General features: G+C 36.1%; 1 protein-coding gene across 12 annotated transcripts in view; it reads right to left on the bottom strand.

Moving 5' to 3' along the window:
• MARCHF1 (membrane associated ring-CH-type finger 1) overlaps positions 1-27,298 on the bottom strand; it is a 215,105-nt gene that overhangs the window by 37,490 nt on the left and 150,317 nt on the right. For 8 of the 12 annotated variants that reach the window (XM_068137160.1, XM_068137156.1, XM_068137167.1 and 5 more), the window contains one exon: positions 8,124-8,174. The exons of 3 other annotated variants lie outside the window; for them this stretch is intronic. In XM_068137160.1, the coding sequence (XP_067993261.1) occupies positions 8,124-8,174 (51 nt within the window). Of the gene's footprint in view, positions 1-7,556; positions 7,606-8,123; positions 8,175-27,298 lie in introns of all 12 variants that reach the window. One more of the 12 variants, XM_068137165.1, reaches the window with a different exon arrangement.

The raw sequence follows: 27,298 nt of genomic DNA, 5'->3' as shown, positions 1-27,298 counted from the left end.
CTCTGAATCTTTCGAGTAGTATCAAGTTTATTTTAAAGGCATATTTGGCAAACTGAAACACAATCATTTGTGTATATTCTGCTCACATCATATTGGTCAAGCTCTTATGCAAATGTATATGCAACAGCTGTTAGAAACCGTTTCAAGCACACTGCTCTTATTGCTGTAATTGCTATCCCATTGCTGTATTACTGTTTAGCATATGGAATATTTTGACCTACTGTATTTATTGAATAGAAGGATCAGACTGATGCTGTGAATTCCAATTCAACTTGGTAGACAGAATATTTTTATTTTTTCAAAACTAGCATTCCTTGAATGAATGTCTGCTTCAGACAGCTCTATTGCACAGGTCACTGGAATGGGAAAATTAAACATTGCACTGTACTAATTTTATTATAGCAACTTGCATCATCAGCAGAATGTGGTAATTCAAAATACAGTTCTATGAGAATTAATTTATAAACAAGTCAGCTCATTTCTCCATGCCATCAGCACAAGGGAGATGTTTTTGAGGGACAATGCCAACTCTAGCTGATTAGGTCTGGCACTTCAGAAACATCGGTTACTAGAGAGATATTCCCTAGTCACCACATCCTGCTGTCTTGGCCAGTTTAGATGAACTCTCTTGTTAAGGATATGCAATTCAACTATTAGACATGACTGGACACTACTCCATAGTTATTTTCCTATGTTCCACAGCAGTTGATAGCAAACCTTTCAAAAAGAATATTGGTAAATATAGAGTTTTCAGGACAAGCGAAATGATAATCATTTACCTAAGAGAAGAGTACTTAAATATCACATGTGTCTGTGTTAGAAGACTTTAGTAAAAACAGAAATGGGAAACAGAATAAAGTTCAACTAAGGAAAACAAAAATAATTTCAAATCAAGACTACCTTTGCTTTGGTGTTCAAGATCTGTCAGAATTTTACAGGTGATAGCAAAAAAAAATGAGAGTCCTCACTGACCATCTATTGCTTAACACTGACATTTTAAACTAGTGCAAGAACTCAAAACAAGTTGTGATCTTCATAAGAATAGAGAAGGTCTATGTTTTGACCTAACAAAAAACCTGAGTAAAAACATGTTCAATAAGTGCACAGCATTCATATAGGACTGGAGTTAAACTTTAAACCAACCAACTGGATGCAATGGGCAGCTGATATAAAATGGTCTCACATGTGTCACCAGGAAGGCTAGTGAATCTTCTAGTGCCTCTGTTCCGAATAAGGAAGACCAGAAAGCTCAAGTAAAAGTTGTAGAAAACTGAGGGATGGTATGGCAGACAGAGAATGTGACTAATGCTTTTATTCTCGTACTAGGTGTGCTTTATAGCAGTGATGCATCACAGAATCTTTCAGATTTCACCAGCCAATATAGCTTAAAAGCGGTTAAAATAATGGTGTACCTTGGAAGAATAGCTACCTTAGAAGATTAGAGCAGTCTGCATGACAATAAGCTCAGCAGGAGATCCAGGCTGCATATTTTTATCTGAAAATTTCTGCTTTGTAAACAATGCAACTTCTTATGGATAAAATCCAACTTTATGAACTTTTATTTGAGTAAGTCCTCAGGTCTCAAAGGATCAAAAACATGGTGGAAATGACCCAATCTATCTGTATCTTACCACATATGTCTTGATGGCAATGGAAATTTACACATATGAGTATGGAGGGAGAGGGGGTTCTTGGATTTGATTTGGGTTTTTGTTTGCCTTTTGTATTTTTAAGTATTTTTTTTCTTCTTTATTATGGAGTTCCTGCTTTGTGTTTAGATTTCAAAATCTGATTGACAGCTTTACAGCAAGCATTAAAATAACTGGTAACTCAATTTCAGTTACATTTTCTTTCACTTTTTTTTATTTCCTATCAATGATTCCTTGCACATTTCCTCCCCAACCCTTTTATTTCTCTCCTTTCCTTCTTCCACTTGTCTCTGAAGTAAAGGAATAATGGAAAAGACAACATAGGAGGAATAAAGGAAACATACTGCTGCACAGTATCACTCAGCACCTTTGAAAGTCAGTGTGATCCTGTAATAAGATGGTTTGAAATCTACATAACTACATCAGGTTTACTTTCCATAGAAGTAGAATCAAAACTGCAAGTGGCAAATCTACCCTACTGTTTAAAAAAATGGAACCAACAGAAGCCGTTACAGCTTTGACTTCAATAACCTTTACAATTTCTTTTCTTCTGCCTTGTGTTAATCTGTCTTGTAAAGATAGAGGTTCTACTCAAATATTCATTTTTTCTATAGGCATAGAAGCACTGATGGCAAGCTTTGAATGATCAGATAGATTATAGCTTGCAAAAAATATCTGTTCTGCAGCAGTGTAGTATTTTTAGTTAATGATTCTCTCCAAGGATGCATCTTTCTATGCATTATCACTTTCTTTTGTAGTTCTTAGAAAAATATATACTGATTTAGAAAATTGAAACAAAGGACATGCTGGTCATTATGCAAAAGGTGCAGAGCATTGAGAACAACATCTTTTGACTGTCTGGAAGGAGCTAAATACAAATTTAGTCTGTAGGAGAGGTGAAGTACAAATCTGCATTTTCTTTTTTACTGGATTTTGAAGTATTTTAGTTCTAAAAGTAGTCAATATAAGCATTCAGCAAAGACTTTCTCCTCCAAAGAGGGCATCTGCCTCCACATATCCCTCTATGTGCAAGACTTAAGAGTCTCAAAATGTTTGTATATACTGAACAGTTTTCAACCATATGACACTCCTGCCATTCTCCCACAAGTGCATATGTATGTGAACACACACTCAGCATATTCTTCATTTGGTCTAATGGGCTACACAGGAGATGGACTGGATGGATTCCAATCTGTGAGAATATCATTACTGTATTTGAACAGCTATGGTGTGTATTTTGTATCTGTTTATTTTGACCATAAGGAAAAGAAAGACCTAAATGTGCCAGAGCAAAAGAGCTGTAGAAAGAATACTGAAATGACTAACCAAAAGCAAGTAAAAAACTGACCAGATAGCATTACAAAATACAGGAGGCTTTTTTTTTTTTTTCTTTAATGAAGTGCAATAAACCTCAGACTGCAGCAAAAAATAGTTTTGTATCACCGTACAAACAAAGTTTGCATAATTAAATTACTTTTAAGACAAATACCTGGAATGTGCTTCTGAGTGTTGTAGTGAAACAAACAAAAAAAAAATTCCAGGAGTACATATGGAGCAGGTTACAAATTACAGTTCTTATTGAAAACTAAGTAATAGGCATATGTAATAACGACCTTGCCATATTTACTGAAAATAAGTTGAAGCTACTCCTGTATGGCACTACACACCATAGATAGGACTGAAATCTGTGATAACACAATAGTTTCATAGTTTCATAGTTTCATTCAGGGTTGAAAGGGACCACAAGGATCATCTAGTTCCAACCCCCCTGCCATGGGCAGGGACACCCCACAATAGATCAGGCTGGACAGAGCCTCATCCAGCCTGCTCTTAAACACCCCCAGGGACGGGGCCTTGACCACCTCCCTGGACAACCCATTCCAGGGCTTCACCACTCTCATGGTGAAGAACCTCCTCCTCACATCTAGCCTGAATCTCCCCACCTCCAGCTTCATTCCATTCCCCCTAGTCCTATCACTACCCGAGATCCTGAGAAGTCCTTCCCCAGCCTTCCTGTAGGCCCCCTTCAGATACTGGAAGGTCACAATTAGGTCACCTCGGAGCCTTCTCTTCTGCAGACTGAACAGCCCCAACTCCTTCAGTCTGTCCTCATAGGAGAGGTGCTCCAGCCCTCTGATCATCCTTGTGGCCCTTCTCTGGACACATTCCAGCACCTCCACATCCCTCTTGTAATAGGGGCTCCAGAACTGGACACAGTACTCCAGGTGGGGTCTCACCAGGGCTGAGTAGAGGGGGAGGATCACCTCCCTCGACCTGCTAGCCACACTTCTCCTGATGCAGCCCAGGATCTGATTGGCTTTGCAGGCTGCAAGTGCACATTGAGAGCTCCTGTTGAGCTTTTTGTCCACCAGTACCCCCAAGTCTCTCTCCTCAGGGCTACTTTACAGTAGCTTTACTTTCAATGTCTTTACAGAAATGGAAATAATATGTAGGCATTCCACACAAAGTAAGCTTGTATAAGCATGAAGGTTGTGGTACTTAAAACATTTCAAACATATGTACTTTTTTTTCTGGGTATGTCAATTTAGGAAATGTCAGAATACACTGTTGGAAAGAGTTGTGGTTTAATAAAACAGAATCTATATAGTTTTGTATATTATTGTAAATATACAATTGTATTTTTGTATGTATTCCTTATCATTCATAGTATCATAGTATCAGTCAGGGTTGGAAGGGACCACAAGGATCATCTAGTTCCAACCCCCCCTGCCATGGGCAGGGGCACACTGTGTTGGATTAGGAACTGGCTGGAGGGCCGAGCCCAGAGAGTGATGGTGAATGGCGCCACATCCAGCTGGCGGCCAGTCACTAGTGGTGTGCCCCAAGGATCAGTGCTGGGTCCCATGCTCTTTAATATCTTTATTGATGATCTGGATGAGGGCATTGAGTCCATCATCAGTAAATTTGCAGACGACACCAAGCTGGGGGCAGGTGTTGATATAAGTCAAATATAAAGAAATCAAGCATTTAAATATGAGAGGGTAAAAAAAGTACAGCAATAATGATGTCATGGTATCTAGTTCTATTTTTTGCCTTTCTTTGTTTTATGTTTTGATGAACAAAATACTTTTCACTAACTTGTTTACTTTGTGCTGTTTTCCACAAGAAATGAGAGTTAAGTGCCAGGTTAGTCTTCACCTTTATATGAGTAAGAATAATAGTTTAGATGAGTAACATAACATTTACACTCATATTTTAAGGCTGGTTTTGTATACATGGCATTATTCACTGCAACAACATTTTCAAAGGCTGACATTTCACACTTTTCAAGAGCAGGGACTGATTTTGTTTGTTTATTTTCTTATTTGAAACCTCTATATTTTCTCAGTTGCTTACTACAGTAAACTAGAAATTATACTTGGAAAGGATGGAGCTACATGGTTTCTTGGAAAAAAACAACCCCACAAGTCTGGAAAAGAAGAGTCATTTATGATTCATGTGAAATTGGCAAAGAACAATAAGAATAACAAATACGGATCAACTTATTGAGTGCAGTCCCCTGTAGCAAAATGCAAAGGGTCGCACATTGCTCTTTAGGATTCAGGCATGCAAGAGGTATCATGGAGATGCTGCAGTCCTTTCAGGGTGTTGAAGACCATGATACGAACTTCTTTAAAAAGAACATTTAAGTTCCTTTATGCTTTTTCCACCATAAATTCTATCATTTGTGCTTCAATAATTCAGACAGAAGATATTATACGTCCTTTGTTGGTATCACTGCCAAAGACATGGTGGCATGCTTACCCATTACCACAACAACAAAAATAGTGTGTAATAATGAGTTCTGCTTCAACTGGGATAGAGGACTCCTCATAAATTCACCTCCTACTGAGAGAGGATGAAAAATTAGACAATAACAAGCCCATATGAAAGAACATTCAATTTTAATTCAAGAGACTGAATGGAAATTTATCAATCAAAAGGATAAAATACTATATTACATGTTATGTAAATTGATACTCAATTTGTGAAATGTATTTCAGAATCACAAACCAAGTAGCTGAAATCAACAATCAATAAACTGACAGCAATAATTTTTTAATCTAAAACTTCAGTGGGCAATACTTTGACATGCTAATGCTTTTTGGTTTTGATTTGTATCTTAATAAGAGAAGCTCAACCTGACATGATAGAAACTGCATAAATATATAGTAAAATAAATTCCTTCCTTCTTTTCTCTGTTTTTTGGTTTGTTTGGGGTTTTTTTTGGCTGGTTTGGTTTGTATTTTTTTTCTTTCATATTCTAAATTAGGCCAATGAATATTCCAACAGAGAATATTCTGAAGTGATCACCTCACTTCTTCCTGATGTAACTCAGCCAAGTTTTATTAGATGGATGCTTCAGAGACTTGTAAATAAAAAGTGTTCTAACACCTGCTCCAGGCTTTTGAGAAGCAATTGAGCCAAAAGAAAAAGCAGACAATTTGCTTCAAGCCCAAGTTACTCCACACTGAAAAATAAGCCCAACGTTCCCACCAGAGAATTTCAAATCTTATTGCTGAGAGAGTGCCCTTCTCTAAGGAGCTCTTGACTCACAATTAACATGCAGAAAGATAATTACAATATGTTAGAAACATTTCTTTCAGAAAGCATTTTAACATAACCAGGTGGTCTTAGAAACACATACAAGCATAACCTCTATGAACTGTGATTCAAACACAAGATTTGTTCCATGGGTTCACCAAAACAGAAAGGAAATGAATCCACCAGATCCTTCTCAGACCAGCTTTCACCCTAAATTATGCACATATTTAGGAAGACATAACAAATATACCGAAAAAAATCTACAGTGTACAGAACCAATGTAATTCAGAATTAATGTACCTAGTATGCAAAATTGCTCAAGCACATACTGCAAACCTCAAGGGTCCTCTCTGAATAAACATTATGAAATATGAATTGATGTTTGCAGAATCTTTTCTATATTCCATTTCGCAAATACAGTGGTATAAAAATCCAGTGATAGCAGGAACACCTACTCTGCTCTGGGGCACGATCTCCAGGTGCCATACATAATACACAGTAACTATTAAAATTCAGCTCTCAGTTTATTCACACAGGCAAAGGAAAGCAATAAAAGACAATGCTTTAATTATTGTAATCTATATTTGATTCCAAATTGAATGTCTTTCAGCATTTGAAAAGGCTTCACTGGTATGTAGCTTCACATGGAAAAAATGATCCAAGAGAATGAATGATAGTATACATCAGAAAAAGATTGAATGTATGCTTGAAAACTTTGCTTTTTAACTTACTCCTTAAAAAGGTGCAAATACCCCTTCATAATAAGCAATTGGAGTAATTTCTTCAGAAATTGCTTCAAAATAAATGTCACTGCCATGTTAATGCCAATATGTTTATGCTTTGTCACAATGTAACCCACACAGTTAAGTTAAAAAGAAAAAGGCAGCAGAAGTGGTTTCAAATCAAAATAGACTTAAAGTAATTGTAACTATAGCGATGCACTTAAAACTTAGTGAAAATAATATATACAATTCACTGTGATCAAACTTGTGAGTGTATATATATTGGCAGCAAGTCTGGAAGACATTCATCCATATCCTATAACGGGCTGAATGTATTATACATTTTCCCCTGCATTTCCCCCCTTTTTAATGTAAAAGGGCAGAATCTAACATACATTGAATTTCTTCCTTTTAAAAGCTCATTAGTTTGTTGGGGTTTTTGTATGGCTCTGAGAAAAGAGGTTTTATAGTGTTTACTCCACACAATAAAACTGGGAGGCAGGAGCTTAAGGATACTGTGCTTGCATTGGATGCAAGGTATTTAATCTTTAGCTACAAACAGAATACATGGAAGAGCTTCAGGCTGGGATTCAAACAATTATTGAGTTTATATCTTTTACCTCCTCTATATCATTCCCACCTTTTTTTTGTTGTTGTTGGTTTTTTTTTTTAATAGATTTCAGCCACATCTGAACCAAAAATACAGAGAAAAAGGAGTTAAACCCAAAGAAATCCACTACAAAACACATTTTGCTTTTCCCTTCCCCGTTTCCTAGAAACTAAAAAGCATCTAGATAAGTCCTGGCTTTGGTGAACCATAAATTTCTGAAAAACGAATTCAGTCCAAAATTATGATGACACTTTCAAAGATTTTCACATTGCAGCTGTTATTATTTGGGTAGAGCAGAGGGAGAAAAATCAATTCATATGTCTATCATAAGCCAAAGCCCTAATGTAACCTTAAGCAGTTTCGGATAGCAGGGGTAAAAAATTTGCAACTATTATTAACTTCTTATAACAGGTTACAGTAATGAGTAATTGTATAATTATACTTTAACACAATGTTAGGCAGGAAAGCCCTAAAATCTGATGTTTCTAAAGAAAGCATCAGAATATGTTGTTAAAAAGAGTAAAGTACTATATAAAGTACTATTTGATAAATTCAGTTTCATTAAAATTCTACACAAAAGAAATAAATTTCACATACCTTTGAAATGTTACTTGACCGACTTGTGGAACGCCCTGGGGATTTGTCATTCTGTAAACCAAAATTAGAAGATGACAAAGGTGCACTCTTTTCTCAATTATGAGTATACAGAGTTTCTCTTCCCTGTTCTTCAATTTGTCTACTGACTGTACAATGGAAGACAGGTCAACAAATAAACCAATACAAAATGCAAGCGAATTACATCACTGAAAGTTTAAAAAACGTTCTGTAAGAAATTAATGTAAGCAGTAAATTACTGTTGGCTTATCTTGTTTTCCAACAACATTTTGAGTGAAAGTTTAGTATGTAGCTTCTTATGGATACTTGTACTCTTGTATGAAGATTGTTTAATGATAAATAATAAAATTCACCTAGTTACACTGGACACCTCCCTGCTCAAAAAGTTGAAATAATCCTTTCAGGAAAATTAAAATGGGACTAGATAGATTTCCATGCCAGACATATTGTGAGAACAATAATTTGTAACAAGTCATAGATGTATTTCAATTTAGCACAAACCCCTCTTGCAAAAAACACATGCACACAGACTTACACATTAGGCTAAAATCCATTAATAAAGTGCATGTTGAATAGTTACATTTCTATAGAGCAATAGTGTGTGGGTTTGGTTTTTGTTTGGTTGTTGTGTTGTTTGTTGGTTGTTTGTTTTTTTCCTGGTAATCCAAAGTAGGAAGTGAAGCAGTAGTTCAATGATTTGTTTAGCATTTTCACTTCCCCAGCAATAGATTTGGCTTCATCACACTGAATAGGGAAGAAAAAAAATAATATATATATATATATATATATATATAAAAATCAGAAAATGTGTTCGTCCCCTTGGTAAATGAATGTATCTGAAGGAGGTCATGGAAATATCTTTCTCAGCACTGAGAATGTATGTTCAGACACATGAAATATTCATGTAAACAAGACTCATTCTTACCTAGAAGAGGCCTAAATTAGTTACTATTTGTGAAAGTTTGTAAGACTTGGGGTAACATGAAGAAAAAATCCAAAGTTGACTCTTCACCTGTGCAGCTTAATTTGTAGTGTATGCACCACTGTGACAGACACAGATGCATGTATGTCCACAAAAGGCTTTCAACTTGATTACAACCCATCTCTCCTCATTTTATTCAAAGAGCAACCAAGCTGCCAGTTAAAAAAGGCTGAATTTCCTACTCCATTAATGCATATGTCTAGTCTAGAAATTAGTATTTCACCAATGATTTTTAGCACAGAACAGTTTCACAATGGCAAAAACAACCCAAAAAACTATGAGGCAATTTGTCAACAAACATTTAGGAAAAATCACTTCACCATTTTTATGTTTAAAAAGCTGATTTGATATCAACCCATATGAAGAATAATTTCAGCTCTTCTTTTTGTCCCATATGCCTGCCATTTCTTTCTTTCTTCAGACTGTAGATAGCTTACATTTTTGTTCCATGCTTCAGCACTACCAATTTTTTGCACTACAAATATTAATATACAGAATTATTTCTACTTTACTTTGCTTTCACTAGCAGTAATTAGCATAACAGATTCTTGCCCTCAAAACCACCCCAACATCACTGAACTGCCTGAGCATTCTTCATTTTATTCTACCATACTGGCTAATTGTCAGGACTTAATCACGTTCAGGTTTCTTTGGAGTGTTTTTTTTTGTTGTGTGGTTTGTTTGGTTGTTGTTTTTTTTTCTTGGAAGAATTAACAAAATAAATAATCTTTTTAAGTTATCCACTCCTTTATTATGTTTTGTCCTCAAGGTTGGCCCCACTTTGAACAGGAAAGTGAATCAGATTATTGCATCTGACCTGAAATACTTTACAATTCAAATGTTTTTTTTTCTGTGATATATTATCCACTGTAGCTTTGGTAATAAATTAATAAATGCTTATCCATTCTAGACAGCATTAAATATATAAAGTTTTGCATGTTTTAATTTACATCCACAGAAAATATATTTTAGCTATTCAGGGTCAACATTCAAAGAAGCTCTGTTTTGACCTCAAAATAATAGAAGTTACGGACCCATGAAATTAATTCCCCTTTTGTGGCTAGAAATCTCGAACAGGGATCATAGCTGAGAAACTTCCTGCTGAAAGCATGCAACCTTTATTCTCCATCACTTGGACTAAAGAAATATTTTGTATTTTCTGACAGTGTAGTGAACTCTGGAACTCTAACTGCCTTTCTTTTAACAACCTGTCATCCAAGATTCATTTTCAAAATCCGTTTCCTGCCTAGAGCTCTCTAGGCTTTTTACACCATCCATTCTTCACTGTGGCACAGATCTCCTTTACTTTAGTTACAATACGCTGCCAACTCCCATTAAAAACTCCTAGCACCCACACTGAAGAGTACCAGCTCATACACTGAATGGTCTAAGGTGAGTGAGAGAGTGCTGCCTCTATAGCTTTGGAAAAATAAACAAATTTAATCACAACTTCCAAGTTCAGGTATTGCATAGTGATATATCCTATGAACAATGTAAATAAAATACCTTACATAAATTGAAGGTAGGGCTCTTCAATCAAGTTCACACTGAACTTACATGATTATTCATACAAAGAAAGAGATGAGTAGAAAAGCTATGGCAAAATCTCTTTTGAAACGTGTCTAAAGAATGTCTGTGTGCTTCTATTTATAAAGGTTTATGTTTACAAAGTATTCACATTGTTAAGAATAATTGATTCCTTTCCTTACTGTAAGTGAAGAGGAACTATCTTTATTGAAGAATGCTTCTCCTACAAGTTTGCTAAACATTAGTAACAAAGATTATTTTCCTCACACATTCAATACTAATTTACATTTGAAAGGTTATATCCAAACAAATATTTCTTCAAACATTTATTCATATTTTTGTGCATTAGGGTAATGTCTTATCATGTCTTTCCAATCAGATTATGTCAAAGAAAGTAGCATCCGCCTTTTAGATATAACTCTCCTCAGAAGGAATTATTTAATGTCTGTAACTAGTTTTCTTGATCTCCCTGACTGGGTTTTCTAAATTCACACATACAGAGTTCTAACCCTTTAGGAAAGTGAAAACAAAATACTCAGAGAAATCTCTTGTTAAAATTCTCAAACTCAGTCCACAAACCAGCAAGACAACTCCTTCCAAGACTCCTGGCCATAAGCACGAGCTTTTCAAGTTGTTTGTTGAATTGTGCAGTCCACATTGAAATGCCTCTCATTTTCAAACACCCTGTACCACCAATATCTCATCTCTTCTTTGTTTTATGTCCCACAAACACTCATCAGGTATCTTTTCAAAACTCTGATGGCACAGAAATAATTTCTTTTAAATATTTTGGGAATATTAAGAAAAATCAGGAATATTGGAAAAATTGCTACAAACAGCATAGTGATAAGAAATTACTCAAATAATGCTGTGAACCATCCTAAAAGACAAAAGTGATAGGCTGTTTGCTTTCTGATCTACAGTAAATATTCATAAGCATGGTTAATGATTTTGAGTCACATTTTAAGCACATTTTAAACTAACTAATCCATTTGTGTGGTTTCTTTCCTTTAGCGGTCTCTTACTGTGCTCTAGCTCTGACCATCACTCGGGCTGACCCAGATGGCTTCCTGATGGATTGTACTTCATCTTTCTAAAGAAAGCACAACAGCACAACAGCATCATGAACTAATCACAGTATCTCAACTCACATGAGAATCTTAACCCATGACTTCTGTCATGCACAAGCACTCAATCTACCCTCCAAACAAACCCAAAGCTTTGCACAAAATAATTCCACCTACGTTTTCTTTTCTATGGAGTTTAGGAAGAAATTCTACACAGAGAGAGTGATTGCCCATTGGAGTGTGCTGCCCAGGGAGGTGGTGGAGTCACCATCATTGGAGGTGTTTAGGAGGAGACTTGATAGGATGCTTGGTTGCAAGATTGGATAGGATGATCTTGAAGGTCTTTTCCAACCTGGTCTGGTCTATTCTATGCTATTCTATGCTATGCTATGCTATGCTATGCTATGCTATGCTATGCTATGCTATGCTACGCTACGCTACGCTACATTACGCTATTCATTGCATCCTAGTGGTGCAACCTGCTACTTCACATACCTGCACACAGTCCTCAGGCTGAAATTTTTATCACAATAAAAATGCTCCTAAATGTAAGCACAACACAAGCTAAACAAATGTGGTTTTGTCTGCCCAAGGTACCATTCCACCCAGTAGTCTCTCACTGCATCTTCATGGGAGTCTCTTTTCAGTACCTTTTCACTTCTAGAATTTTGAATAGAAACAGAAATGGCTTTCATTTTACAGCCTAAGGTATCAGATATGTAGATGATTTCAAATAGCACTGGAAATATAAAAAGCAGGAATTACTATTACTAAAACTGATATGTGGCCTCAAGGTACTTATTTCAACACCTTAACATGAAAGTGGAGAAGGAAACCCACAACATTTTCTCTAACTGATGACCAAAACCTCCGATGTTCATAACTAAGGCATACTCACAGGGTGTAATTACTGGGCATCATAATTTTACTGAGAAAACATGGAGTATTTCCAATACCAAGGAAAATCTGAGTTAAAATTGCCAACACACAGAAGAAAAGTCTGCTGGGAATATTGAACACTGTGATGCAGATGCAACTCTTCATTAAAATAGTAGTGAAATATAAATAACTCAATAAAAATAAAATATCTACAAAATACATGTAGAATAATATATTGTATATATTATTCATATATACTGTACTATACACATATATACATGTAAATATAAAGCATTCAAATTGATATGACTATATATCTATCTGTGAAAGTATTTGCATGCATAGATATGTAAATGTCTTCCTAGTTATCTGCTGCTGAGTAGGGACAGAGCCAAGATAACGCTGTCTCACACAGTCTGTTTATTGTTACATTATTCAAGGACTATTTCACAGTTTCTTGTGTTGGAGTCTAAATTATTAAAACAACTACAAATATATTCATATTTATTTATGACTATTTATACAAAGAAGATAATGACAGTGTGATTACTGACAGATCATACAATGTGCCTCTTGGCCAGCTTGGAATTTCTCTATGGGAAAGAGGGGTAGAGGGAAATTTGTTGCTGATGTTAGTGTCCTAAGAACTTTCAGACTAACTGGTTATTTCTAAACAGTTTGATGTGGGGAATTTGAGTCCTGGAAGGAACTCAAAGCGGATTTTAGCCTGAAAATAATACTGAGAAAGCAGCACATCATGAATTGACAGCGACCTTTTATTATTCATGGAATTATTTTCTGTGCTGCTACATATGTCACCTATTTTCTTCGTACTGTCACATATTCAGCATTTAGCTATACAATTCCTCTTATACCACTCGATACCACTCATAACACTGAATCATAAAATACGAAATTATCGGTAGTCAAGTCTGTCTTTGAAATGTAAGAAAAATTTATCTCTCTTCTTTGTAAACAAATAAATTGCCTTTCTAATAAACTTAAGCTTCACTAGGAAGTTCAACATTCTTGTCAAATCATAAGGTCCCTAGGCAAAAAGCCCATGGAGAAAGTAAATCTAAATAGACTAAAGGTGTCTATTGCAAAGCACAGCTATGCTAAGGCAGTTGATTTTCAAAAACAAAGCTGCTGAGAATGCTCGAGCATCTAGAAAGTTTCTGAAGATGCTGAAGCACTTCAAACACATCATTATGGCTGAAACAGACTACGTAACCCAGTCTGAAATGAAAAAGTTAGTTTTATCACCCTAAAGGTTGCATTTTCCATATTTTTATATGCGCAGAAAAGTACACAGCAATTATCAAGGAATCTCCTAATTAGCTGTTGCTAACCTTGCGCAAGAATAATGTAGAGGTGATTTGTCATATGCCTCGTTACTTGTCTTGCAACTAAGATGTCTTTTGTGGACAGGTTTGCAGCACATAAGACCACAAAGATCACAAATTGGTACTTTCACCGCAATAAGGTTTGGTATGACACATTTTAGAAAGTTATTTCCTTCTTCAACAATTTTTCCTCTGAGCAGAAACCTACAATACCACAAATTGCATGGCACAGCCATATTACTTAGAGCTGCTTTCTCCACTGGTATCTCTAGAGAGCTATATTCCTTCTGTATCTTATACCGTCTTACCCCATATCACTCTCACAAGGCTCAGTATGGCTTTTTTTTTCAGTGTAAGCTGCTAATAAGCATGATATATATATCAAAATCCGATCCACCATCCTTTCAAGTTGAAAATGCTAATTGCAATTTAATGAGGCTCAGAGTAATTTCCATCATGTACCAGGATGAGTCAACAGCATGCTTGCTGTCTCAGTAAGGGTTTCACAGTGATGCTTCCACATGCAATTACACAGACAGCTTCCATTTTACAACATTTGGTTACTTTCTCTGTATTGCACAGATGTGCAAGGTCAGATTTTTTTTTCTATTTTTTTTTTTAAACCAGGAATAAATAGACCATTAAAAAAAAAAATCACCAAAAACTCAACCAAACCAAAAATTCCCCACCAGCAATCAACCAACCAAACCAAACCAATAAAGCAGCATTAAATCAGATTTGAAACACAGCAAAAGTGTGCACAGAACACAGTCAGAAAATAGTGCATGCTAAACACCAACCTGACATAGATGTAATTCATTTAATAACTGACAGAGAGAGACAGATTTTACTTTCTTGTGTTATAGTTAGCATGTTAGCACAAAAGTTACTTGAAATTCTTGCCAAAATAGTAGCCAAAATAATACAAGAAAATTGCCACAAAATTGAAAATAAACTGAAAACAGATCAGTATACAGACATCATGTGTTACATAGCTGCATTTGACTGATCATGAGAGAAGCAGCTAGCCAGAAGCTTTGATTAGAAAATTATTTCTGGTAATGTCCAATACTAATGAGAACACACTTTCAAAAACAAATCTGAAAATAAAACAGGCCAGGACTTCAGAAAATCAACATACAAGAGTGATAAAGAGCCATAACCAAGAAGCCACACACAGCAGTCAAAGGGTCTCGCTCATGACTACCTTCTGCTTTCCAGGAGCAAAGTGAACTTGTTTCTCCTGTACTTAAGATATACCAAACACATATGCTACTCAGGATAGGCTTGGGCAATAAGTAGTACACTGTTGTGTGACAACAGTTGGGTACCAGTGGCCTCCTTGACCTTGGGCAAAACAGCAGATTGTACCTACGGGCAAGGGCGGTTTTCAAATGGCGTTACCCATCAGAAACAATGAACACCAATACCTTAGCCAGTCTCTAGCTTAACCTACTCTAACAAACACAGTTTCACATGAGTGGTTTCATATTTTAAATAGATGTGAAATTTCCATATACTCCTCATTTCACCCAAGGAACTAATTACCTGACTGACAATGTCAGGATTACTTTTTCAACCTAAAGGTTTAATTTATCCCTTTGCTTGCTTTACCCTTAAGAAAAATTACACACATTTAATCCAAGGTTGTTCTCTATGATTAGGTATTCTAAATCACTCCTAGTATGCAAAAATAAACATCAAAACCAGCAATCTGTCCTTGTCGACTCGGGAACTGCTTGGTGAACACCCTGCATCAGGCATAGCCCTGCATGAAGAATCTGCTGTAATTAGCTGCCTTTGCTCTTTGATTTATACCTTGGGGACATAAAACAAACCCAAAAAACTCACCACCACCACCACTAAAAAAACAACCAACAACAACCACCAAATCCACAAAACAAACAAAGACAAGAAAAAACAGGCTACCAAAATGTTACTTCCCAGCAGTACTTTTCTAACAAGATAAAAGTGATGTCTGTCTTTATCCAAAGCTGACCATATAGTTATAAATTAAAAGCTTCAAAGGTAAATATTGGTTAAATGAAAGTTGTCTTTACCTTCTTATTAATATGTCACTGGGAAAAAGCATAGGAATACTATAATTTAAAAATCATTAAGCTCCTAGTCTGTACACTAATGACACACCTTGAGAGGATCAAGATGAATAGAATACTATCCACAAATTAGATTACTTGAAAAAATACAGAGGGATAATATTAATTACAATTGAAGAAAATAAATATGGACAAAAAATACATATGTAAAACCAGCCAAGAAAAGGCAAGGGGTGGGGGGTGGGGGGTGGGGGGGAATGGGAATGTAAACACAAAGGAAAAAGATGGAATAAAAAATGAACCTGAGAAAATGTTTTCCCTGTTGTGTCATAATATGCAACCACATAAACCCCACAATTATTCCTATGCCTATAAGCATTTAATAGTGGTATTTCTTTAGAGTCAAGAGAGTAAGCTACAGAAAGTTTTTCACCAAAGAGCTGTGCACATATTGTCACTCAATACAAGACTCTATCTTTTCTAACACACGGATTTACTTCTTACACATAGAAACAAATCTTGGCCTCCAAACACCTTATTAATGTTTTTGTTTTCTCCTGCTATTTGCCAAGATATTTCTCTTCAGCAAAAGTAAAGAGCTGTTTATTATTATTGTATCAATGTCTAACTACAGCCTGCCTGCCTTTAACATCTCAGTACATTAATCAGAGCACTTTAGTTATAATAGGTAGCAATATAATTTATGATAGATTTCCACATATCAAAACCACCTTCTGCTCCTTGGTTGCTAATGTCTAAATTACCTGGTAATTATAAACAACCTGCACGATTTCACTAACACTTGATTAACATTAATTTATTACTGGAGACATGCTATGGGAGATTTTGTGTTTGGGTGTTGTTTATAAAGATACCTTACCTTGGGAAATGGCAACTATTCTTTTTATACTTTTTTTTTCTTGACATTATTCAGCTATAGAAAATAAAGGCAAGCGCCCATTCTTTATTTATTTAATTATTTATTAAATAAAATAAATGCAACAGCCTACATTCCTTACTTTGACAATCTGTTTTGACTGTCAGTTCAGCTTTGTTTTATTACTTCTCCATAGGTGCTGACAAATATATCACTGTACGTCTCTTGGTTTCAAGTAAGGGATAAACCAGATATTTAATTATCACTTATTTTCACACTGTGTTACCCTCCTTAAATGTCTTTGACACACAGAGCAAGAAAGGGAAATAGAATCCTCCTCATTATATTACAATTTTGTCTCTCTCCTATGATGAGTAGAAATATAGCAAAACAAATTTCAGAGCGACACTCTTACATGAAATGGTTCTATTATTGACATGTTACTGTCATGTACAGATAATATATTTAAGCATTTAGATCCTTGAAAAATAAAGATCTGTTTTTTCATTGTCTTGCACAGCATGGTACAACTTTAGTACACTATCCAGTATATTTGTTTTCTAAAGCTCTCAGTACAGCATGAAACTTTGTTCATCCATAAGACTCTCAGTGAGTCTGATATCTGCAATATTTCAGGACATCAAGGTTCATGATCTAGTTGGGTTTTTTTCTCTCTTTACTTTCTGAAATATGTAGCATACTCTTTAGAGGAAGGATGACGTAGAAATTACAATTGAATAAGGATTATTCTTAGAACTTGCACGCCTATCTATTGCTATATATTAATTTATTCATTCAGGGGATGTGGAAACTATTAAACAAAAAGTGGGCTCTTTTGTTTGATTAGAGTTTTTTTCTTTTTGGTGTTTTGTTGGTTGGGTGTGGTTTTGTTTTGTTTTGTTTTGTTTTCTCACCTAGTCTTTTTTTCTCACTAGTCACTCAAGTGTATAGTGTGTTCCACACTTCTTTTTACTTGCATTATTTTAAGTGGAAAATAAGATCAAAATTTAACCTTGTCAATTAAACACTAATTTCCTGGCAGACTTGCCCAGCAAGATATACATATTCATGCAGTAGCCTTCTGCAGGTCTTTTACTCCCAGACATGACCTTCATATTCAGTAGTAAAGATTTGTAGAGGTTACCATGTACAACACCCCTGCTTATTGCAGAGGGGTTTGGACTAGAAGACCTTTGGAGGTCCCTTCTGACCTAAAGCATTTTATGATCCATTTTATGATCCATTCTATGATCCATTCTATGATTCTATGAACACAGCTTTTAGTGACTACTCCTACTTAGACAATTTTGTGTGAACAGAAATCTTTCATAAAGAAAGAGGTACATCAACAGTGAAAGTAGAGGAAGTTTGGGGAAAACAAATATTGAGGAGTCTGCCTCAGAGAAGACAAAAAGTTATTCTATCTTAGGTAAGTGAAGATTTTACCACTGAAAGCACAATTTATAATTTTGTGACCAATAAATGAATGAACAGAAAAATAAAATCAAAATACAAGATCTGGATCTGCCAGGATATCTGATTAGCTGCAATACAAAGACATTGTAGGCAGTTGTTAATTCTTCCCAATTAGACCTTCATGCCTAATAAAAAAAGTCCTTGGCATAATTAGAACAGACAATAATTCAAACTTTCCCAGAGCAGCTATAAATATCTACTTACCAGGATACAGAATCCAGTTATTTTATTCATATCTGTTAATTACTGCACAAAATTTAGACTAACTTGTTGAGAGTAATATCCTGACACTGTAATTGACTCAACTATTTGCACACAATATTCTATGCATTTATGTGTGTCTGCAAAGTTTCTAGCTGTTAAAAACACCACTGAAATTATCTAGTCTCTTATTCATTAATCATTTTAATTACTGTCTTAGATACCAGTTAATACCTTATGCTTCAGGGCTTTTTTTTCCAGTACTGCAGGCCACAATGAAGGATGTGTGATTCCACACTATTCCTTTCTGTGCTTTCTCACTGAGGAATCCCACTTTTCTTAATCATGGTGTGTAATGTGAAATAACATTGCACACAAATCACTGTTGACATTTTCTAAAGAGATACCACATCTCCCCTCATTGCACTACAGTAGGTCTTCAGTGCTATAAACACTGGATTTTTAGTCTTTGGTGCACTTCCAGATTTCCAACGGTCCATGCTGGAAAGGATTTCAAGTACAGTTATACTATTTTAAGAAAATAAACAATATTCTGCCACTGGTACCTGAAGCATGTATTTAATGATGACTTACGCGGTGTCAACTGGACCCAGGTCCGCTGAAGATATGGCTTATTCATCTCAGGCAGTGGTTCACACTTTGCAATATGATGCTCCTCAGCAACATGTTAACATTCAGATTTCTAGCAACCAAGAACCTCACAACCTTGGCAAACACTGGCTCATACAGTTATAAAAATGCAGATGGTATTTATATGATTTTCTTTAAGGTAAAAAACACCCATACCTTTAGCTCAAACTGAAGTTTTTCCCCTCATAAAGTAACATTACTCTTGACAATTATTGCTATAAAACAAGGAAAACAGGGCTTTCACAATCTCAGATGCTAGATCAGGAATTATTCCAGAGAAAAGCCTCAGAGAAAGGATTAAGGATTCAATTTTCAGTCCTGTTTTTTTTATTAAGCATTTAACAAATGCTGAGTGACCAAGCAATGACAATGTAAAAGGATTAAATATATTTTCCTTTACTTGATTCCAGAGTTCAGTTTCTCTTAAAATAGCACATGGTCTAATCCACAAAATTTCTTTTAACATGGAAGGGCCATAGAATGCTACCAGAGCTGGAAAAGATGACAGGTTAGGGAAAATGTCATTAGAGAAATAATAGGTGATTTAAACATCTTCTTTGCTGTTCCTATTTCACAATAAAGTATGAAGACATAATTTCAATATTCCAATTTTGATTTATCTTCATTCTTTCCAAGTTCAGCTGTATGCTTTCTCCCTTCAGGAATAAACTTTTCCGTTTGTATAGTTCTGGACAAATCTAATGTTTCTGGAATCAATGATTGACTATTCCTATGTAGTTCCCAGTAGTATTTCAAATATACTTTCTTTGAGGGTGTTTCAAATATTTATTCCTGTAGGGAGGTTAATTAACTATGATTCTATCCATTTTTCCAGCCGTAAAGGTCAGTATCCAGATGTAATCTAAACCAAAATGAAATTAACCTTTTGCATTCAAAGAAAACAGACGTGCTAAAACCACTGACCTGTGATATACCCAAGCACTACAGCCCATGACTCAGCTTAGACACAAACTAAGGAGCTAAGGACAAACTGACAGAACTTCTGATTATAGTGTGAATTAGCACAATAAGGAATATGACCTCATACTGTGACTAGATAGAGCAATTTTACTGGCAATAAAAGCTGAACTATAATGCCCAATAAAAACAACTTTGATATAGTTTCCTCTTTTAAAATCAGTGTACACACAGTCTAATTGGAAGGGACAGTGAAAGTCCCCTCCCTTTCCTAGTGTAAGCCCGAGAGAGTCACAACTGCAAACCGTTCTAATTCTCTCAGCTTGCACTACTCTTAGATAACATGAATTGAGAGCACTTCCTTCCCTACATTATGCTTCCCAGGGAAATTGGATTAAAATATGCTTAGAGGGCCCAGATAAAAGACAAAAGATTAAGTGTTAAGCCTTTGTATCTAAAGTATCTATATGGTAAAGTATAGTAGCACTTTATAGAAGGAGATGTGCATAAGGTAATTGCCTCATCTCTCCCTCACAGAAAACACTGTATTCCTGGAGCCACTCCCTCACTGGGGTATTTTCTCATGCAGCAAGTAATCTGCCACTGCAACTAACTGGAAGGAAAAATAAGTACAGCTGGATTTTCGCACAACTGGATCTTCTTTCCTTCTCAGGTCTGCATATGAGCTGCTCAGTTAGAATCTCCACAAAGTAAGGAGAGCGCTTAGGTCATAATTGTAGGAACATTAAGGGACAATTGCAGTTAAAGAAAACTTAAAAGAGCCTTGCTGTCAGCCTCTCAGTTCTCACAGTGCAAGTCATCACGATGAGCCCTGAATCAGCTACAGGATCTGAAAGATGAAGAGTAGAAATCCCTATGCTGCCTCTGAGATGCTTGGTCAGTTGCAAGAATCTATTCTTTCACTTTAAACATAAAAAGAAATTATACCTTTACACAACTTCATCACTTCTGCTTTGCACTCCAATCTAAATTCCCATTCTTTAAGTGCCACAGTACATGCAGCTTTGAGCTCCTACTTACATTAGTTTTTCAGTTCAGTTTTATGGTGCACTCCTCTGAGGGCTATAATTGGTACATGTTCTTTCATGGGACAAAACATGACATGAAAAAGGAGCAGAGAATGAAGTACTTAGTGGAATAGGATATTAGATGTTGGAATATCAGCAACTTCCCTTGCATCCTAAAATAAATGTGTCCCAGCCCCTGTAGCTTGTTTAGCTATTTAATATAGTCAAACATTCACCCAACAGTCCAGGAAGGTGGTCCTTTTACCAGCAGTGTGTCAGGCATCGAGTTGTGCACTGATCTCCACGGCAACAAGCTTGTATACTTGGCAACTAAAAAAAAACCCAAGTAAATCAAGGGTAATTTCCTCTCCTCTTTTACTCTCAGGCACTTTAAAAAGGAGGGGGGAAAAAAAAAAAGAGAGAGAGAGAGAGAGAGAGAGAGAGAGAGAGAGAGAGAGAGAGAGAGATTGAGAGAGAAATACTCTGCTGAGTAGATCAGTGCTATTAAAGGTCATTAGACACTACACTAAGTATTATGCATGAAGCTTGAAGGAACTAAATGAACAAGCAAGAAATAAAACCAAGATACAATAAAATTTTAAAAAATGCTGATCTGTATTGTACAGATTTAAAGATTTTAATTCATAGCCTGACAAGCCTCTAAGATGAAAAGAGACTTCAAAGGAAATATTTCAGGAAGGATACACAAGCTCAGTGGCTTTGGGAATGAGAGGAAACTCTGAAAAATATGGATGAATATTAATTATCTCTTAACAGTCTCTTGCCCTCAAGTTTGGTTTTGTTTGGTGAAAAGGGAAGAAGATTTATGCTACATGAGGGAAATAACGACATTCACATTTTGTTATTGGCAAAATGATAATTTAGCCCAACCATAAAATAGAATCATGCACTCCATACAGTGCATCACATCTCCTCTTCTGGGAACTGAGTCACAGCCTGTTAGTCAACTTGCCCCTTCTGAGCCTCAAGCCTCAAGATTTAATCCAAATCTTTCCGTATCACAGTTTTCGAAGTGCATTCAAAATTTATAAAGTATTCTAGAAGATTTGTCTATAGTTTACTACTGATTTACATGCTCTCATAACAGTATCAGTAGTGTTGCTTATTCTCACATTTATTTAATTATAGAATCATAGAATCAACAAGGTTGGAAAATACCTCAAAGATCATCAAGTCCAACCTGTCACTACAGATCTCATGACTACTAGACCATGGCACCAAGTGCCACGTCCAATCCCCTCTTGAACACCTCCAGGGACGGTGATTCCACCACCTCCCTGGGCAGCCTATTCCAGTAGCTAACAACTCTCTCTGTGAAGAACTTTCTCCTCACCTCGAGCCTAAACTTCTCCTGGTGCAGCTTGAGACTGTGTCCTCTTATTCTGGTGCTGGTTGCCTGGGAGAAGAGACCAACCCCCTCCTGGCCACAACCACCCTTCACGTAATTGTAGACAGCAATAAGGTCTCCCCTGAGCCTCCTCCAGGCTAAACAATCCCAGCTCCTTTAGCCTCTTCTTGTAGGGTTTGTGCTCAAGGCCTCTCACCAGCCTCATTGACTCTCACCAGCCTCGTTGCCCTTATAGTTACACTAGATATAGTTTTTAATCCTGAGGAAGATTCCCAAGGAGTTCATAACAGCGAATTAATCACTTTCATGAAAGACTTAATTTTGGATGCTGCAAACATTATTTTCAATTTAGAGTATTCCACTTCCAGTATTTTCACCGGTAGAAACAAACAAAAGAAAAATCAACTGGATTTGCACCATTGTTTTTACTTTTTATATCATGTAACACAAAAAGAAACTTCTTACTGAACTTCAATTTCTTCTAAGCAAAGGAAATAATTTCTACTTGAAAACTTTACTAATTTACTTGCCTAAATTATTCCTTCTTTTCAGGATTAAAATGTTCACTGACATTCATATCAAATGGTGCATTTTTTTTAGCACAGTATTTTTTGTATGTCATCTTTTAAACCAAAATCTTTAATAAAAGGTGTCTTTATTATCCTTTTCTTAAATGACACTAAAAGAAAGCTTAATGCTTTCTGAAAAGTATCATGCTGTGTAGAAGTACTTCCATGGAAGATAACTATGGATGGGAAATTTTAAGATCAGTTAAAATTTGCACAAAATAAATAGGTACAAAATATCCACAGAGTAAATTTAGGCTAGACATAGAAGATTTGTAATTCCTAGAAAACCAGTAGAAGAAAAAAAAAATTAATGGTTTGACAGTAGCAAGTTAAAGAATAACATGAAGATTATTCTATAAAGTCCTTCCAGACATCTAACTTTTGGGGGAAAAAAAAAAAAGCTTTGTAGTTTTCATTAGATAAACTAATTTTCACCAAAACTGTTGCTTAGTAGGAATATTTTTCTTCAGTCTGTCTAATGTTGAAAATATGTTGTTTTGTTTTTTTAAAATTAAAAAAAGCATTAATGCCAACAAAATGAAAAATTTTGTTTCAGACTTAGCCAATACCTACAATAATGAACTGCCTGAGGAGTGTTTCCAAGGAAAAAAGAATCCAAATCTTCAGATTTTGAAAGTCCTAGGAAGCACAAAATGGCACAAAAAAAATAATGAAGCGTTTTATTGCCATCTGCTCTCAAGAAATTATAAAGTATGCCATCCCAGACCTCAGACAGTTTAGTAAAGATTTTATACAATGTAACATGCAGAATGCAGTATAAGTAAGGCAGTCATAATGACTAACATGAATATCAAAAACCTGGCTTGATACACCCCTCTTTCAAACACAAAAGCTCAACTTTCAACTGAAATCGTAGGTGTTGGGAAAAGGAACTAATTTTTCAGCAAGAAAATCATATTTTTTTTAACACTAGATATTTTGATAAGAACAATGTTCAGAAACATGATATAAAATTACAAGCTGTATCCATCCTAGATGTAAATCTATTATTAAATCAAACCTGAGATGAAGAGTTAATTTTAAAATAATTTATTTCCTCTACACTGAATAATTCTTGGCACCAGCAGAAGTTATCCTTTTCTTACCGAGCCAATTTCAAAATAATTAATAAAGAGGTAATTTGCCTAATGCTCCATTCTGTATCTCCTCAATATTTTCAAAACCAGTCATGGACTTTATTAGTCACAGAAATTATTTGGAGTCCTGCTAGACAAACACACTTGAGATGCAAAGCAGAACCACAGTATTTCAACTATGCCATCTCATTGATGCCAGGATCACAGGCAACCACAGTGGGACCCACAGAGCTGTAGTCAATGAGATTAAGTCAAAATGCATGAAACACTTTTTATAGCAGAATAGCATACAGGCCCTGAGCCAAGGACTGGTCACTGGCTTTTAACATTTCTATTATTCTGACACAACTGCCTACTTAAGTTTCAGTGCATTTCGTTTTGCTTGCACTCACCATTTCCCAAGCAAATCAAATGTTACATATTGCTTCTGCTGGTCTCTAAACATGATATGTCACTAGAGAGGATCCAAAGAGACATTTCACAAAATCACAGAATCACAGTGTCAGGTTCTCAAATGTTATTTAATTACATTATTCTGTTGGCATGTGTAAATTAAATTAATTTTATATTTATTGCTTTGCAAAGTGATTTTCTATTGAAATTTAAAGCTAGTTACTAGTATTTGTGATACCAATATTTGTGATACTAGTACTTAGTAGTATTTAGTAGCATTTGTGAAAAAATGTTTTTCAAATTGTCTTGAGAATAACTGTCTGTAAAACTATTTTTATACATATAAATATTTATAATCAAAGTGTTTCCTGTGACAGCAAACCATTGGAGGTAATGGACCTTGCAAGATGTTTCCAGTAAAATTTTATAACACTGTGAATCCTTCACTCTCTTTTGAAAGTGGCAGTTAATTCTGTTATTCAAACCTTACTCTAAGAAGTTCAAATTCCTGGAAGTTTTTAAGGCCAGGCTGGATGGGGCTCTGAGCAACCTGATCTAGTGTGAGGTGTCCCTGCCCATGGCAGCAGGGCTGGAACTGAACAAACTTTGAGGTTCCTTCCAACCCTAACAATTCTGTGATTCTGAGAAATTAAAAGGTATATCCCAAACTGGACAGATTCTCCATTGTTTGCAGTGAATTCTACATCATGGTATTACTATAAAACCTTGAAGGAGCATTTTCAATTCAACCTACGACAGAAACCAGGCAGTAAAAAGCTTGTGAGGAAGAATTCACTAGACAACATTCATCCATTAATAAAAATATGTGTTTGAGTCATGGGAATATGTTTCCTCTTCCCCCCCGCCCCCCGCCCTCCCCTTTTTTATACTACGCAAGCATCAGTTCAGTGCACATGAAAAAAACAAACTATTCAATAATCAGTTACCAATGGACAGGAAGGGGGGAAAATCCCTTTTCACCTTTTGTAAGAGAATCTTGGTTACATATCTGCAATGATGAGACTGGCTTTGTTAATATGTAGTGTTTTATTATGATGCAGATGGAAATGCAGGACACGTGTAGTTTTGCAAATTGATGTATTATCTCCACTCTGTGCTTTGCATTCTTACTTACCAAGCAAATGAAATGGTGCTACTGGTGGTTCATTCACTGATTTACGATACAGAAACTAACATCTAAAATTTACATTCAATTTTGGTAAGAACATCAAAAGCTTTAATACAAATCTACATGTTTTCAGTGTAAAGCCCTAGCTTGAATGACCAGACTTGCCTATCATTTCAGTTTCATTTATTTCCCTAGTAAATTGAATCTTGCTATGCAGGCCTGGCTGCATAGTCACAAAAAGTGTAATGAAGTTATTACAACACTGGAAATATGCTCATGATAGGCTGATGATATGCTCACACTCCTACTAGTCAATGCTACTACCACCATCCATTATGAGTCCTGTGTCAGCCTGCCCAATCCCTAGCCAAAAAGTCTGGATGTGCATATACCTATTAAAACAAGAATAATGAATTGAAAAGCTGATTTTTAGTATTAGTTTACCTTTATTGTATAAAGCTCAATTTGCTTCTTCAAAAATCCCATGTATTTGGAATCACTGCAAATTTCTGTGCTGACCAAGCTTAAAAGAGTGGGGTAAAATATGACAGTGTTGTTCATTATTTTTATGGGTAAATTTGGGAATACAGACGCTCTTGCTGGTGCCATAGGAGACTTGCAAATTTCCCAATAGTTGGAAGCAATGTAAATTTGTATCTCAGTTTGCTTCCAAATATTTGAGTATTAGTAATGGGAAAACATAAAATAACATACTTCTGAATAGTTTAGTTAGAGTGCTATTTTTATAGCACTAAAGGATTTCATGATTAGAAAGTATTTGATTATACAAGTAGAAGTAGCTTTACTTGTACTGCAGTGTTGGTATTTTCATACACACAAACGACACAGTGTATGTTTGCATTTAGCAATTTAATGGGTGTCCTGAAGGGTCAAACCCCTCAAACATGCCCTAGTCCAGACAATGGGCTGTGCACCTACAAATGTACTTACCTGGACAGCTCCTGGGGTCCAGATAGCCAAGGTAAATGTATAGTACATGTGATTAACATTGTAAGCACCTGTGAGTATGCAAACCTGGACACTTCCTGGGGTCCAGATGAACATGTAACATGTGTAATTAACATTGTAATGTGTGAATGCTGTGAACTGTGTGCCCATGGCCACGTTTGGATATGCCCCATCCCATAGGTCCAGTTATCAGGGTTGTTACCAAAGGGCATTAATTGTCTTGGGACAGTATTTAAACCAGCCAAGAAGGCAGGCAGTTTGCCTTGTCCTCACCCAGATAGAAACAAGAGCCAAATGCTGCTGGATTAGCAGCTGAGGGCCAGCTTACCACAAAGAGACAGGAGCCAAATGCTGCCCAAGTGGCCACTGAAAAACCTGCTCTAGCAGACCAACATCTTAACCCAAGCCCTGCACCTGGACCAAGGCAGAAAGGGGAAAAACTCCAAGGGAACTGAATCCCAGAGGAGGCTACAGCCCAGTGGCAGAGCACACAAAAGAGAGGCCCTCTCTCCGAGCCAAGGGCAAGCTCCACGCTGTGAAACAGGCACGACAAAAGAGAGGCCTCCTTACTCCTCTCCAAGCCAAGGACTGCTCGAATCATAGCCACAGCATCTGGGAAGAT

The sequence above is a fragment of the Melanerpes formicivorus genome, unplaced genomic scaffold, assembly GCF_026170545.1.
Source record: "Melanerpes formicivorus ecotype bairdi unplaced genomic scaffold, bMelFor1.0.p_v2 SCAF_4, whole genome shotgun sequence".
Taxonomy (NCBI): domain Eukaryota; kingdom Metazoa; phylum Chordata; class Aves; order Piciformes; family Picidae; genus Melanerpes; species Melanerpes formicivorus.
Note: the sequence above shows the minus strand (reverse complement) of the source record. Positions and strands in the feature narration are given on the sequence as shown.